Here is a 16738-nt window from a genome sequence, read left to right on the forward strand (position 1 = left end):
ATTTTAAGTAATATATAAGGTAACAGAATTGTTTAAAGTCTCTTTCAAGCTGGGGTCATTACAGAAACATCAAAATTCAAATCAAGATTTGTAAACTGCAACCTCTTCTCCCACAATTCTGCAGATAAATTATGTGTCTACCAATATGGTAAAGCCTATATTACAATATTGAACCTGCACTAACAGTCATAAAGATAAGCTCGATTGAGGTAATTCCAAACACAAAGGAAAAACCAAATGAATTTCTACAGAAGCAACTAAAACAGAAAAGAACACCAAATGCATTTCTATTACAAATGATAAATAAATTCATATTACAATCGAAATCCTTCCAACTACTTCAACAAAAAAAGGTAAAAACACCTATCATGTAAACTCTCACAACTCTTAAACAGATCTCTCTTTTTTTAATCTTTAACCATAAGAAGGAAAATTTGCTTCTATGTCAAGAATTCTAAACAAACTTAACAAAAGCTTAACCTAATATGTAGATACCCAAGATAGTTTCATCCCCTATTGTTTTCATACAAAAATGTCTCCTTGTCAGAGGCAACAGAGCATTCTTACTCGGATGCATCCTGGTCTTCACTTTTATTGGTTTTCCCAACCTGGGGTGTTTTAAATGCTGTAAAATGGAAGGAGAAGTGTAAACCAAAATTAGGACATTCCAAGCAACTTGCCAATATAACAGAAGAGCACAGTGTAGTTGTTCTAATGACTACCAGAAGATTACATGTAAAAGAGTACGAGTAGATTATAATTGGTACCCATGAACTTAAAACCTGGTTGCCAGTTAGTGTACACTGTTCCAACAATCACACATAACACTTAACTTTCTAGTCCATTTATGCACTTTTTATGGACCTGAAAGTGCCAAGTATCAGGTGTATCTGAAATAGTGCACACCTGTTTAATGTCTTCACTTCAAAAATGAAGTGGTTCATTTGACACTATGATAGATCAGGTTGAAATAAAAAAGAATCAACACCTACATTTGATTGAGGATCCGGCAAGGCAAGTTAGCCTTGATTTTGTATTAGTCTCAGCTAATGGACTAGTCTTCTCCTGACTAACCATACGAACGTCCCAAACACGTACAATTCCGTCTGAAGAAGCTGATGCTATTATATATGGATCATCATCACTAGCACCATCACTCTTAGAGAGCACAACAACACCTTTTACCCGTGCTGAATGAGCATCCTCGATGCAGTATGCTATCTTTCCAGTAGTTGTGTCCCATGCTGTAATATTTTTATCCTCGCCACCGGTAAAAAGAATTCCGTTCTGCCAGAACAAAAGTAAATTTTAAGATATGAGATTTCCTACCAAGGCATGGAGATGAGATTGATTTTTTTCAATTCAGTCTTTTAAGACTATGGCAACATTAAAAATGAATACTTCTGTACATTATGTAATGAAATATTGTTATAAGACTCTAGCAATCAGTTAAATTCGCTGATTAACGACGTGGACTGCTATACACCGCAGTGCAGTGAGATGAAGCACCTCAAGGTCTAGAGTTTTGGAGAACATGCTTGATAATAATTAAAAAAATGACTACACAACCATATATGAAGGCAAATTGATGCCTATAAGAGTTCATCTGTGTACGCTTGTAGAGTCACCAGACATTACAGCTTCCCAAATTTTATGTATAGGTTTTTTTAGCCCTACACACAGCTAACAAGCACAAAGTATAGATAGAGTATGGCCTAGAGCAGCTTCCGAGCTAAAGGATATTGATGCAATAGGATTAGCTTTAGAGGAGTCGGTAAGGCAGGACTATTACAGGAATTAGTACGTGACATGTTTAAGCCAATTATAGAATATTCCTATTGACGTAATTACTGGTAGATTTTGCTAAATCGGTAACGAGTCCAATGAAACATAATTTGAAAAGCATTTTAAGATCAGCCAGGCCCAAATTCCTAGAACAGAACAACCGATAAAAATATTAAAGTGAACATATAAGTCACACTACATTTCATACTGGTCAAAACATATCAGATAACAGACGCTCGCTCGGACATATCAGCAAACAATTTCTACATATTAGTATAGTATACCACACAATTCAAGCTAAAACAGAATAAAATAACATGATACCAAAACAAAACCAACATACATTTCCCGGAGCGGCACAAAGAACCTTCTTCTGCGCCTCCAATTCCAAAACCAACTTGGCATCCTCCGCCTCATGAACCGAAACCTTATCATCCACAACCATAAAAAACTTCTCCCCACTCCCATCAAACTTGACAACCGACGCTTCCTTCCCTAACCGACAATAAAAACTCCGTCTTCCCCTAACCAAATTTACCATCCCTAAACAACAATCCCTCCCAACGGTCAACGCCAAAGTGCCCGTCTTATGCACACTCAAATCACTAATCCCCTTCTTATGGACACTCAAATTCTTCAACAAAACAAAGGGGTCCGCATCGTAAATCGACACGGACCCGTCATCGAAACCCGCGAGAAGATTCCTCGGAAACGAAGACTCGAGCGAAACAAAAGAGAGGGAAGTGACTGTCGAAGTGGGGTCATTGAGGGAGCCGATTTCGGAGGAGGCGGAGAGGTCGTAGATTTTGATGGTGTCGTCGGAGCCGCCGGAGACGGCGGCGGTGCCGGAAACAGCGAGGGATTTGATGGGAGAGATGTGAGAGGGGAAAGAGAAAAGAGGAGTTAGGGTTAGAGTTTGAGAGGATTTGAATTGTTTGAGTTTGAAGCCCCAAATGAATCGCTCGTATGAACCAGCTACGATTGACATGGCTCTTTTTGTTTTGGGAGGTTTAGGAGGAGAGGGGTTTGTTAAACCCTACTTTTTCTATTTAGAAAACTAGGCGCATGAGTTGGCATTTCTCCATAAATATGTTAAGGATATCACTATAATTTCTTGTTACTTTACGGAGCAAAATATTACTGTATTTAGCAATTATGTATAATAATTATTAATTTTTTCTAAAATGAAAGATATATATAATAATAAATAACTTAGTATTAAATTAGTTATATGATCAGTATCTTAACATGCTAATATTTTTCAATATTAATGATCTCTTTTATTTAATTGTTCTTTTAAACATAAAATTTCGATATTTATTATATTGATATGAGTTTATTTTTTTTTATAGTGTAAATATAATAATTCAATATAAAAGATGACAGACAAATTATATGTATATATATTATTACATGCATACGTATTATCTGTTTTATAATTTATTTTTCAGGATACGCAAATTATGATTATTTTATAAGTGACTCTTTATATTGATTTGTATGTATATTCTGAAAATGTCATTCTAAATTTATTAACAAATTTCTTCACATACGATTAACAATCATTGTCATTGTAAATTTGGCGTTTACGAAAACTCTTATTTAACAATATTTTTGTGTAGTTTTGATCGAACGATATCCTTATAACATTTTACGGTAGTGTTATCATTGAAAATATTTTACATTTTTCGTGCTCAATTGCACCAACTTTAACATCGATTTTTCCTTGAATATAATTGGTATAATGAATATATCCCTTCAAAATGATAAATTTTGAACATTGTATTATTGAATTGTGTTAAAATTATAATATGATAAATATAATTAATGTAAAGTACTAAACTGTTAATAAAAATAATTAAATTATAATGATTATCTATCTATATATTCTTAAAGTGTACTCCTTAATTTACCCATTTTCCAAATGGGTAAATTTTTTTACACATAACCCATATTAAGTATAAAATCACTAGATTCATGGATATATCCACAAAATATACTCAATGGGTAAATAAATTTACCCATGACCCATATTAAGTATAAAATCTATATATCCATGGATATATCCATATAAGTTTACCCATTTTTTTACCCATCAACACACTAAACATGGAAATTTTTTGAATTTTAAAATTTAAACATCTTATCTAAGGAAAGATTTGCATGATTTTCTCACATCTGTTACAACATTAATTCAATGATAATTATTGGTTTCCTTATTCTCTCTCATACTCTGCAAGCATGACCTAATTTTTTCATAAAATTCTTGATGAAGATTTGATGTGTATCATGTTCGTCATACAAGTTTACAGAATATGTTGTTCATTTGTTAAAACCAGGTTCATGATTTACTGAATATATCCGAATGGATTCTCGAGGAACAAGTACATCAGGTATTCATCTCCTTTGTCAGTTTACTTATAATAACATAGTTTTGCAGATATCTGATTTGATCATGATTTTCTTATAGTTTCAAAATGACGTATTCGTGGAGGCAATGTTGAAAATGTATTTAAAAATCCATCAGAACCAGAGAATCAAGGTAGTGTACACTTTAATTCCATTTCTGATTCATTTATTGAAAGTGATAATAATGTTCATGTATTAATTCAGTTGTCAAACGTCGTACGCGTGGGAAGAATGTGGACAAGAATCTCACAAATTCAGTGAACATATATGATACACGTAGCTTTCTCTAAATAATTTCAGATTGGTTGATGTGTATATACGTTTGACAGACCATGTTATGTAACATACCATGTATCTTCTCCGACTGAGCATATGAGTAATGATAATGTACATTATTATACATATATTTGATGTGCTTATGTTAATAAAACAGGTCATTCTGTAAGAACTCCGTTATCAATTATTGATCAAAGCGTGACACAGAACAGGGTATTGGTCTCATTGTTTATCCGCCTCATTGTTTTTATACATGGATTGATAAATGTGTCCTGAAGTTTCTATTAACATTCAGGAATAAGACAGCTTTCGAAAGGTGTGTTTCATAGCGGAGTTGCTGCAAATCTGGAAAGCAATAGAATGACATCAGAGTACATCAATGTTATCATTCTTCATCCATTCTGATTGTTATTATAATGTTTTTGTAATGATATCTTCAGTTTGCATATATGTGTCGTGTTGCTGTTAATAATAAATTAGGTCATTGTGTAACAACTCCGCAATCAATTATTGATCAAAGCGTGACACCAGAGCAAGGTATTTGTATCATTGTTTATCCGTCTGATTCTTTTAATACGTGCATTTATAATTGTGATTTGAATTTTCTATTAACTCAGGAATAAGACAGTTTTCGAAAGGTGTTTTACATAGCGGAGTTGCAGCAAATCTGGAAAGCAATAAAATGACATCAAAGTACAATAATGGTATCATTCTTTATCCATTCTGATTGGTATTATACATTTTTTCCAATTTTATCTTCGATCATTTATTATATCTGTTGTGTTGTTAATAATTTAGGCCTAATTTATTATTAAGATCATCAATATGTAAAATAAGGATGGATTTTACCCATTACTACTGATTAACAACTTCATGCAGGTACTGTTTCATCTCAGTTTACACGTTTAAAACAGCAGCCACAAAGTGTTCTAAAGAGTCCTCTTTCAATATTTGATGAAAATATATCTCCTAATATTTTAGTAGCCTCAAAACCTGGTTAATTTTAAAATAGTTTGATCAACATCTTATTCCAGCCTATTAGGAGATGTTGGTCATGTTTCATGCTTCCATTTATTTTTCATCTTTTATGTAGTGCGAAAAGTAAGAATTCGTTCAAAGAATTTGAACAACCAAGATCTCGGTGTTTTTCGTAACACCTTAGTAGATGGAGAAAGCAATAGAATGACACCAAAGCACAATAATGGTATCATTCTTACTCCATTCTGAGATGTATCATACCTTTTTATAATTATGCCATCAATTTTCCTATATTTGTTGTGTTTCAGTTAATAATATAGGCCATCCAATGAGAACTCCTCTGTCAAGAACTGATGAACGTGTGCCACCTAATATATCGTTAAGATCGTCAAGAGGTAAAATTTAGTTGGATTTATTTCATGATTACTATTTTTAACATCTATAAGGCCAGAATTTATAGCGGAGACATGCTTTAGGTAGTATTTCATCTCAGAATTCATGGTTAACACAGCAGACGCAAAGTGTTCTGCAGACCTCTCTTGCAGAAAATCTTGAAAGCCACATAATTTGTTTAGAAGAACCTAATGGTATAATTCTTGATATATCTCATTTTTCTGATACATCTGTTATTAAATTGCTTTTGAAATTGTGGATTTTGTGGGAATAGTTGCAGCAATGAACAATAGATCTATGATGCAGCCTGTTACGTAAAAAAATCACAATCGTGTCTGTCGAGTCCTCTATCAAGATTTGATCAAAATATATCTCCTAATATTCCATCAAATTCAAAATCAAGTTAATTTTCATTACTTTCATTAACTTCTTATTTCATTCTATGTATGAGTGTTTATCAGCGCAGATGCTAAAATATGTTTCCCATCTTCTATGTAGTGCATAAAGTTAGGATTCGTCTAAAGAATTTCAACAAAGAAAATCTCGGTGTATTTCGTAGCACCTTACCAGATTTGAGAAAAATATCCGGACAATGTACGTCATCGCCTAATATTCAGTTTTCTTCAGCAACTAATACACAATCATCAGGTAATTTTTTATTAAATAAAATGCAATTCCGGATTTATCAGTTGATTACGAAATTATGTCAAATTCTAAAAATTTCAGTATCATATATTATATTTTTTCAGGAATTGATTCCTCTTCTCAAACAGGTGAACAAAGTACAAATCAATTTCTACGCATAATATCGCCAAACGTTCCTCTCAAAGGTATCAAATTTTGTGGCTTATTTCTGAATTACAAAACTCTGAAGGATTATTTAAACAATGTGTCATGTTTAATACTTTGCATCTACTAATGTATATCATGCAGAACATAATAGTAAAAATGCCGAAATTCTGAAAATTAACAGCAGTGGAAATAATTCTCTCATATTCTCAATTCCTGAATCCTGTGTGACAACCGTTCACAAACAAAAAGGTGTCAAAAAGAAAATTGTTGCTAACAGTGAAGAAGAACAGAATCATTCAAAAAAGTTTTATGGAAAACTATCACCAGGTCCTTCGTCGTTCAATACAGCAAATGTAAAGAGTACATTTGAAAAAGGTGAAAGTTCTAGGCAAAAAAATTTAATGAATGAATTCAACGATGTTGTAGACAATGTTACCATCGATAGTGATACAACATGTGGAGGTATTAACCCAAATTATTACTGTTCGACAAAAGGCCCTTGTATATAATAATCGCAATTATTTGTTTTCGAATAATTTGTTTAATTCTACAGGACATTAATAATTATTTTACTGTCTGAAGCATCACCTACTTTTTCTCAATGATGATTTTTAAAAAAAATTGCATTTTTTTCGACAGACATGGCAAGTGATATTGAGGATATCGATGAAGAATATTTGAGCAATAATCAATCTATGTGGGACGGATACTTGGATCTTGGAGCTCCTGATAAAATCTGTTCGAAGTGTGATGTTGTCATGTGGAATCACGAAAAAACAATAAGAGTTCATGTTCGACAAAAGGCCCTTTATATATAATAATCACAATTATTTATTTTCGAATAATTTGTTTAATTCTGCAGAACATTAGTAATTATTTTACTGTCTGAAACATCACCTACTTTTGCTCAATGATGATTTTTAAAAAAATTGCATTTTTTTCGACAGACATGGCAAGTGATATTGAGGATATTGATGAAGAATATTTGAGCAATAATCAATCTATGTGGGACGGATACTTGGATCTTGGAGCTCCTGATAAAATCTGTTCGAAGTGTGATGTTGTCATGTGGAATCACGAAAAAACAATAAGAGTTCTCCTAATAAGCCACCAACATTTTCTCTTTATTGTAAAAATGGTCAAGTCGTACTGGATAAAGAGAAACAGCCTCCTGAACCTCTGGCTACTCTCCTTACTGGTGGTGTTCATTTTAAGCATTTCAAACAAAACATAAGGTTTTACAACTGCATGTTTGCCATGAGTTCTACTGGAGGAAAGATTGACCATTCAGTAAACAGAGGTGGTGCGCCATATTGCTTCAAGGTTCAAGGTGTTAATTACCACAATATATGAAGTCTGGTCCTAATAGAAGATAACACTCCAAAGTTTTTTCAGCTTTATATCTATGACACAGAGGACGGAATCAACAACAGGATCTATGCATTTAATGATGGCAGGGATGCTGTTAATGAAGAAATTGTACAATCTTTGTTGCATATGTTGGATGAGCATAACAGGTTGGTTAAAGGTTTTCGTATGGCTTGCGAAAGGGTTAGGCAAAATGCAGTAGATGAGTTTAAATTGGTTCTGATTTCATCGAGTTCAGTAAGTGGCCGACCAAATCACATTGCTCCATCAAATGAGGTAGCATGATTGATTGTTACTTCTCCTTATACAAAAGGCTGTCGAGATATTGTCATTGATTCTAGAATTGACGGATTACAGAGGATTTTTGAGACCGATCCACATTTCTTGCAACTTCAATATCCATTTCTTTTCCCTCATGGAGATATTGGATATTACCGTGAGATCCCATTAAATAGACCTGTGAAGCTTTCTAAGAGAGACGTAGAAGTTACCGAATCTGAAGATCCTGACGAAAAAGGTGCTAGAAAGTATATTACAGTGAGAGAGTTTTATAATTATAAACTAATGATACGTCTTTCAGAAGGTACAAATTTGCTATTTAACAGAAGTATAATTTCTCATTCAGCTGTTCAACTTTGTGATAATTAGTTTATATTCGATTCATTTATACCTTTTACTGTAACAGGTTTGACACCACATCTTGGAGGTCGTTTATGGCAGCAATATGTTGTGGATGTTTTCACCGTAATTGAGCAGTACAGATTGGACTGGATTAGAGACCATCAAACTACTATAAGATCTGATATCTACCATAATATCAGAGATGCAATGCAAAAGGGAGATAGAAATCCATCCAATATTGGTAAAGTAATCATTCTTCCCGCTTCATTCACCGGAAGTAAGCGCTATATAACTCAGTATTTTAAAGACTCATTAGCAATATGTCTAACTTTAGGACATCCTTCATTGTTCCTTACTATGACCACTAATACAAAATGGCCCGAAATTGAGCGCATGTTAAAACATATGCCTAGTGTTGATGTTGCTGATGCACCTGATGTTGTAGCCAGAGTCTTTAAAATGAAGGTTGGTCAACTTATGGATATGATTAAAAAGAAAATTTGTTTTGGCAGATGTATAGGAGGTATCATTTTTGCTAAGTTTTTTTATACTCATTTTATTATTCCTAAATTGTTCTTTCAAAATGCACTTTTAGTATATATTTTGCCTGGTACTAACTGTTTTTCTACAATATTTCCATAGTGATGCATGTAATTGAATTCCAGAAGCGTGGATTGCCTCACGCTCCTATATTAATTTGGTTGCACCCCGACGATAGACCTAAAACAACTGAGCAAATTGATAAAATGGTATCAGCTGAAATTCCCGATCCAGAAATTGATCCAGTTGGATATAATGCTGTGAGCAATTATATGATCCACGGACCATGTGGTCCTGATTATACTAAATCTTCATGCATGGTCAAAGGCAACTGTATAAAGCATTTTCCTAAGCGGTATTTTCATTAAGATCCTTAAATTATAAATACTTTACTTTGATAATACCTCCAATTTTATTACCAGATTTTTTACAATTTTAAATATGTTTTGTTACAGGTATAATTCTCATACATTTTTTAATGAGTGTGGATTCCCCATATATAAAAGAAGGAGGACTGGAATTACCATTAACAAGAAGGGGGTCAATCTTGATAATCGCTTTGTTGTCCCATTCAATCGCGATCTTTTGGTGCATTTTCAATGTCACGTGAATCTGGAGATTTTCAATAATTCAAGATCATTAAAGTACATTTTCAAATATTGTCTAAAAGGTCATGACACGGCAACAATGTGTTTGAGGAAAACACGTACATGTACTTCTGCAACAATCCCAAAAAAAGCACCAAAAGGTCCGATTGATGAGGTAAAACATTATTTGGATGTGAGATATGTTTGCGCGTCAGAAGCATCTTGGAGGATATTTGCTTTTGACATTCATTTCCGTTGGCCATCGGTAGAGAGGTTACCGATACATTTACCAGGCGAGAAGCATGTTTCGTTTAAGGCTGGAGATGTCTTGGAGGATGTTTGCGATAAGGCAATATAAAAAAAACCAAGTTAGAAGCATGGTTTGATGCAAATCAGACTTTCCCAAATGCGAGGAATTATAGTTATTCTGAATTTCCAAATAAATTTATTTGGCATCCTCGACCTGGTATCTGGAAAGAAAGGAAAAGAGGAGATGTTATTGGGAGACTCTCTGAAGTGCATTCATCAAGTGGTGAACTATTATATCTCCGCATGTTGTTACTTAGGAAGAAATGTTCCGGGTCTTTTAAAGATCTTAAAACTGTTAATGGACATATCCACAAAACATTCAAGGAAGCATGTGCGACCCTTGGTCTTCTACAAAATGATAACCAATGGCATGAAGCAATTGCCGAGAACTCCCATACATCATTGCCTCCACAGTTACGTGCAATATTTGTCAATATTTTGGCATATAGTCCTATTTCAGATTCACTTAGACTTTGGGAAGCTAATTGGCAATGTATGTCAGACAATATTCTCATCATCAGGTGACATATGCTTAATGATCCTCATCTATACCTATCAGACGAAGATTTGAAGAATTATGCACTTGCAGGTTTATATCTCATTATCATACTACCTGAATAATTAACATAATTCTGTTTTAGATATTATATGTAGTATACTTTTAAACTAACATAACACTTCATATATATTTTTTCCCACAGAAATTATAAAATTGTTTAATGACATCGGGAAGAGTTTGAAGGACTACGCGACAATGCCATTTCCAAGTGAAGTTTATTTTAGCAATGCTATTAACAGACTACTCTAAGAAGAAACTTCATATGATAAAGAAGAACTGAAAAATTTGCATGAAAAGAATCATGGAATGCTCAACCCTGAACAGCAGAACGTTTACGATTCTATCATACAAAATGTTTATAATAAGGTAGGTGGTATTTTCTTTGTATATGGAAGTGGAGGATACGGCAAGACATTTCTGTGGCAGACATTATGTTGTCACCTTCGTTCAGAAGGAAAGATTGTGCTTCCTGTTGCCTCAGGTGGAATAGCAGCCGTATTGTTGCCTGGTGGTAGAACTGCACATTCAAGATTCCATATTCCTTTGAAACTTGATCAGGACAGTACTGCCGAAATCAGACATGGAACCGATATTGCAGAATTAATCCAACAAACTGATTTAATCATTTGGGATGAAGTGCCAATGCAACATCGTCATGCCTTTGAATCTGTTGACTGTTCTTTGAGGGATATAATGTCTTCTATTGACAAAAGGAGAGCAAAGAAGCCATTTGGTGGTATCACAGTAGTTTTTGGCGGAGATTATAGGCAGATTTTACCCGTGATTCCAAAGGCATCCAGAGCTGAAGTAGTAGGTTCCACCTTCAATAAATCAAAGATTTGGGAATTTTTCCAAGTATATTTACTTAAGCAAAATATGCGGCTTCATGCAGGAAATACAGAAATAGAGAATAAGGTTATAGCGGATTTCAGTAAATGGCAGCTTTTAGTTGGCGATGGTAAAGTTGAGAACTTTAGATGCAAACACTGGTGAAATGCTAATAAAGATTACAGATCAATATGTTGTTCATACCACGCAAAATCCTATAGAAAGTCTTTTTGAAATTACTTACCCGAATTTTCTAAAAAACATGTCTTCACATCCTTATCTAAGATCAAGAGCTATCCTAACACCAACTAATGTTGTGGTGGACGACATCAATAACAACATTCTTGAGAAAATTCCTGGAACTTTACACACATATCTTAGTCAGGATTCAATTGACGATGCTGGTGATGAAGATAATGATTTCAGATCAGCATTTCCAGTAGAGTACCTGAACTCATTAAATATGCCTTGCATTCCTAAGCACGAGTTAAACATCAAGGTTGACGTCGTTGTCATGCTTATGAGAAATTTAAACCAAATTATGGGATTGTGTAATGACACGCGAATGATTGTGACATCCTTCAAGAAGAATAGTATTGAGTGTGAAATATTATGCGGATCCCATGTTGGGTCAAAACATTTGATCCCGAGGATAGAGATGATTCCAACAGATACCAGCTGGCCTTTTGAGTTTAAAAGAATTCAGTTCCCACTCCAGATTTGTTATGCAATGACAATTAATAAGAGCCAGGGCCAATCACTTGACACGGTTGGTCTATACCTTCCCAGAGCAGTGTTTTCTCATGGCCATGTGTACGTTGCCATCTCAAGAGTTACAAGACCAGAAGGTCTCCACATTCTCATCGACAGTGATGATGGTACCACCACAAATATTACATCAAATGTAGTCTATGAAGAAGTATTTTACAACCTACCGAGCATAAATGATGAGAATGTATCATATTATTTATTTGTATTGCACATTTACAATCCTGACTAAGTTACTCATCATTTTATTATAATTGGTAGTTTGAGAAATTATTTGTTATTAAATTAGAATTACATCAGGTCATATTGGTTATTGATGCTCATATGCGAAGTAAAAGGCAGGTCCTCGAATAGTTGTTTATGCATATCAAATTCTCAATATAATTAGATGTGATATGTTTTATATTGATAATGAGACATTATGATAATCAGAGAAGATTATGGGATAACAACAATATTTATCAGATAACTAACTCATATTTAAATATTTGTTTAATATCACGTTTATGTTACTAATTGATCTTCTATTTTAACACAATCTTTTTTCCATGCTAATATTAGTGTAAGTTGTTAAGGATCATCATACAACTCTAATAGATATCTATTGATTGAGATTTTCATGGACTAATTATCAGCCTATCACCTTAACTATAAAGATAGTTTATATCTTTATTAAAAATACAGCCAATTGTCTTAAATGCTCCACACATTCGGATTTTTTTTGCTATATATCCAACTCACAAACTAATTTCAGAGTTCATATGGAAAAACATCCAAGTATAATTATAATTCATTACCTATTTGTTGATATGAACATTTAACATACTCTTTTTTGGATAACATCTATTAACTTTTTCATTACTCAGATATGCAGGACCATCATCATTTATCCAATCTGGATGGTAATCATACTGCTTGGACTTTGAAGGTCCGTATGACAAGAATGTGGGTATCAACTAACCGACAAGGTGTTTTAGTCAAGCACAATCTTATTCTATTGGACTGTGAGGTTTGATTGAATAACTATATGACTTATACCACATCTATGATTGTGTTTTCCAGCCTCTATCCTAAGATTTTCTTTTTTGCAGAATAATCACATACTTGCAATTGTTCCACCAGCTCTTTGGAATTTGTTTGCCTTTATCATTCATCCTGACACATTGTTACGTATCAGAAATGTTCAGGTTCTTCCAGCTGCTGGGTTTTTGAGGCCTGTACGTTCTGCAAATTACATCATGTTTCTTCCTATCACTGTGGTGGTGTTGGAACCTGAGGAAATTTTGAGTATACCGCGCCATAAATTTGATTTGGTTCATGTGACGCTCCTATATAATTCTCTTCATTGTTCTGCTCTCGATGAGCTTCATATTTATTCCACTGGTATTGCGTATAAAATTTTAGAACAAATCGCTTACAATTTGTTGTTTTTAACTTTAAGTTTATTGTTATAGATGTTATTCGAATTGTTGAACTCCTGCAACCAGTACAATCTATTATGACAAGATTTGGTGAAAAGGAAGTGTTACGCTTCAGAATTTCAGATGGCGTGTAAGACTCTTCAATAATTTTTTTGACAATTATAAAAATACTACGCCATCCTCCAGTTTTCATATTTTACGTATTAACACTATTGAACATCCATAAGTGTTTGACGTTTTATTATATTCATTTTAGGAGGGCCATCCAAGTGTGTTTTAGCGGTTCTTTGCCAACAAATTTTGAATCATTATACCAATTTACTGAAATTGAACCCAAAATTGTTATTCTGGCATCTGTTAGAGTCTTTATGTATCGAGGTTAATGTCTTATTTTTAATATTAAAAACCTTTAAAATTGTAAGCCTTCTCATAAGTTATAGAATTTCTTCTAGTTCTTAAATAATATATATTTTTCGCTCTTAAAAACAGGAAGAGCGTAGATCAGCAATATTCCGTCAACAAAGCTTTTTGTTAATCTTGATTATCCTGATGTCTTTTATTTGAGGCAGGGGTAACTAAATATAAATTATATATTTTTGATTTTTACATCATTTTTTTCATATATACGCTTATAATTTTTACATACTTTACAATATAGGTTGATGGACATTTGACAAATCCAAATTTGACGCTGCAAAACCATTCCCGTCAACGAAGCTTGAAGACATTTTATTTTTACTGCATTTCTATTAAATTGATGAGACATGTCATTTTTCAATTGTTGGAATACTGATAAACTTCCTGATTCAACCGCATTGTCGTATTTGTTTTTATTAAACTTATTTACCACGCTATGGATTATTTTATAATTTCTGTGTAAAACATAATTCTCTCAATATTTTTCTTTATTAAATGTTGGAACAATTTTGATCACATTATCTCAACTCAACGGTTTAAATAAATACATTAATTTAATATGTATATTCTAAAGTTCTGAAAAAAGATGTTATATATAATTCCATTTCGAAAGAATCAAACAGATTCTGTTATAAATATTCATATCATTTTCATATCTTATGCATATTTTTAAATGAATTAGAGAAACAGACAAAGTTATGAACAAAAATATACAAGTTAATAAAAAAAATGGAATTAATAACACTTTGATTGTGATGATTGGATTAATTTAATTGATTAACCTTAATTAATTAATTAACTCAAAATTTAAAATATAATATTCCGTTACATCTAAATTGTACTTATATATTCAAGAATTATATGGAATAGATAGGACGATAATTGATGATTAATTATATAATCATTCAGGATTATATTGTTGTCGGTCTTTATCGTACATATTTAAAAAGAAGTATCAATTAGCATCAACTTACCAGATTGAATAAGATAATTGATGAATAATTAGAGAATCAATCAGGACCATATTGTTGGAAGTCTTTATCATATAGTTAAAATAGAGTATCAATTAGCATCAATTTACCAGTTTGAATAGTAATCATAACCTATCAAGTTGCATATATCATTTGCAAATGCATTTAAATTTCATGCCTTGAGATAAACATCAAACATACTCTGACACTAAAAATAAAACTTTAGGTTTCCTCTCAATTTGTTTTCTCTAAAAATATCATTGATTGGTACGAACTGATCTAATATTTTATCATTATTTCTTCATCGTGCATGCTATCAATTTTTGTTAATATTTTGTAGGCTTTATTTCCTCAATTGTTAATGCTTGACACTTTGTTTAATTGACTTGAACAAAAGCTTCAATGGAGTCTGTAGTATTCAATCTTATTGAAGACCTTGATCAATCGACTACCAATTGGAAGATTAAGGCTAGAGTAACTAGGATGTGGACCAGCGTTAGCTCTGAGAATGGATCAGTCAAAGGATATAATGTCATTCTGCTTGATGATGATGTAAGTCTTATGTTGTAAAATTTTATTATGGTATTACGTAAAATCCTACATTCTTTTGTATACCAAATGTAACATCCTTTTTTGTTTTAGAATAAACACGTCCATGCATTTGCTTATCCCAATATTTGGAATGGATTCAAAACTCCGGTGATTGAAGGAGGCATTTATGTTTTTGACCAATTTTCTGTGAAAGATGCTGTCGGTAATCTGAATCTTGTACAAGCTAGTATCTGCATCAGATTTTCATAATATACTACGGTCACCGCTGTTGAAGACGATGGCATGATTCCTGCCTACAAATTCGAATTTCTGGATTTAGGTGATCTTTTTGCTGAGGCCAGCAAATATCAGCCACAACAACAGTCTGAATTTGCTATAGGTGACCTTAATATAATACTCTTTTGGTTCAGATTATTTGATTTTTAAAATGCGTACCTTAATATTTCACTTCATTTTATCTTTCACTAAATTAAATATATTGTTCTGTTTAATTTAGATGTAATTGGAGTTATTCAGGATTTTGAACCTCTAACGAAACTTGACACAAAAATTTGGCATGCGAGACATTGTCAAATTCAGGATTTGTGATTCCAGGTTTGTCGAATGTATTAATATTTATCCTGTAATTATAATTATTTTCTTAGTCCGCCTCTAATGTGGAAGTTGTATATCCTGAAATATATGTTCATTTTTTAATATAGTAATCAGCATAAAGCCAGTATTTGGGGAGATCTTGCTGTGTTGGCCAATAACATTTATACTAAGGAACTCCAGTCTCCAGTCATTGCAATAATAACGAGCACAAAAGTTACAACTGTCATGAGTAAGTTCTCTTTAACTACTTAGTATAAATGACCTTGAAATTATACAATAATTTCCTGAACTATAATGCTTTGATTTAGATACTGTGCAGATTGGTACTTTGCCATCTTCAAAATTGTACCTCAACCTAGATGATGAATCTGTGACTGATATGAGGATGAGGTACTACGATTAAGAATTATAATAATTACATAATTACAGCATGTTTGCATGTTTGATAACAGTTGATAGGAGGCTGAGTTAATAAACATCAATGTTTACCTTTGTAGGTTGAAGGAGGAGGGATATTTATCAAAGAGAGAAAAATATCTTAAGGCGGCAAAATCTGAATTTGTTCAAACC

General features: G+C 33.0%; 2 protein-coding genes across 2 annotated transcripts; one reads left to right on the plus strand and one right to left on the minus strand.

The window, feature by feature from the left end:
• Positions 1-271: 271 nt before the first annotated feature.
• On the minus strand, positions 272-2841 carry LOC141680146 (uncharacterized). The gene is made up of 3 exons (XM_074486449.1): positions 2129-2841; positions 993-1287; positions 272-625 (listed from the first exon to the last, which is right to left on the minus strand). The coding sequence occupies exons 1-3, from the start codon at positions 2771-2773 to the stop codon at positions 564-566; spliced, it is 1002 nt and encodes a 333-aa protein (XP_074342550.1). The 5' UTR covers positions 2774-2841; the 3' UTR covers positions 272-563.
• A 7460-nt stretch (positions 2842-10301) lies between these two features.
• On the plus strand, positions 10302-11610 carry LOC141679577 (uncharacterized). The gene is made up of 3 exons (XM_074486043.1): positions 10302-10551; positions 10618-10647; positions 10871-11610. Exons 1-3 carry the CDS (start codon positions 10302-10304, stop codon positions 11608-11610), a joined length of 1020 nt encoding a protein of 339 aa, XP_074342144.1.
• The last annotated feature ends 5128 nt before the right edge of the window (positions 11611-16738 follow it).

Source organism: Apium graveolens, chromosome 8 (assembly GCF_009905375.1).
Source record: "Apium graveolens cultivar Ventura chromosome 8, ASM990537v1, whole genome shotgun sequence".
Classification (NCBI taxonomy): domain Eukaryota; kingdom Viridiplantae; phylum Streptophyta; class Magnoliopsida; order Apiales; family Apiaceae; genus Apium; species Apium graveolens.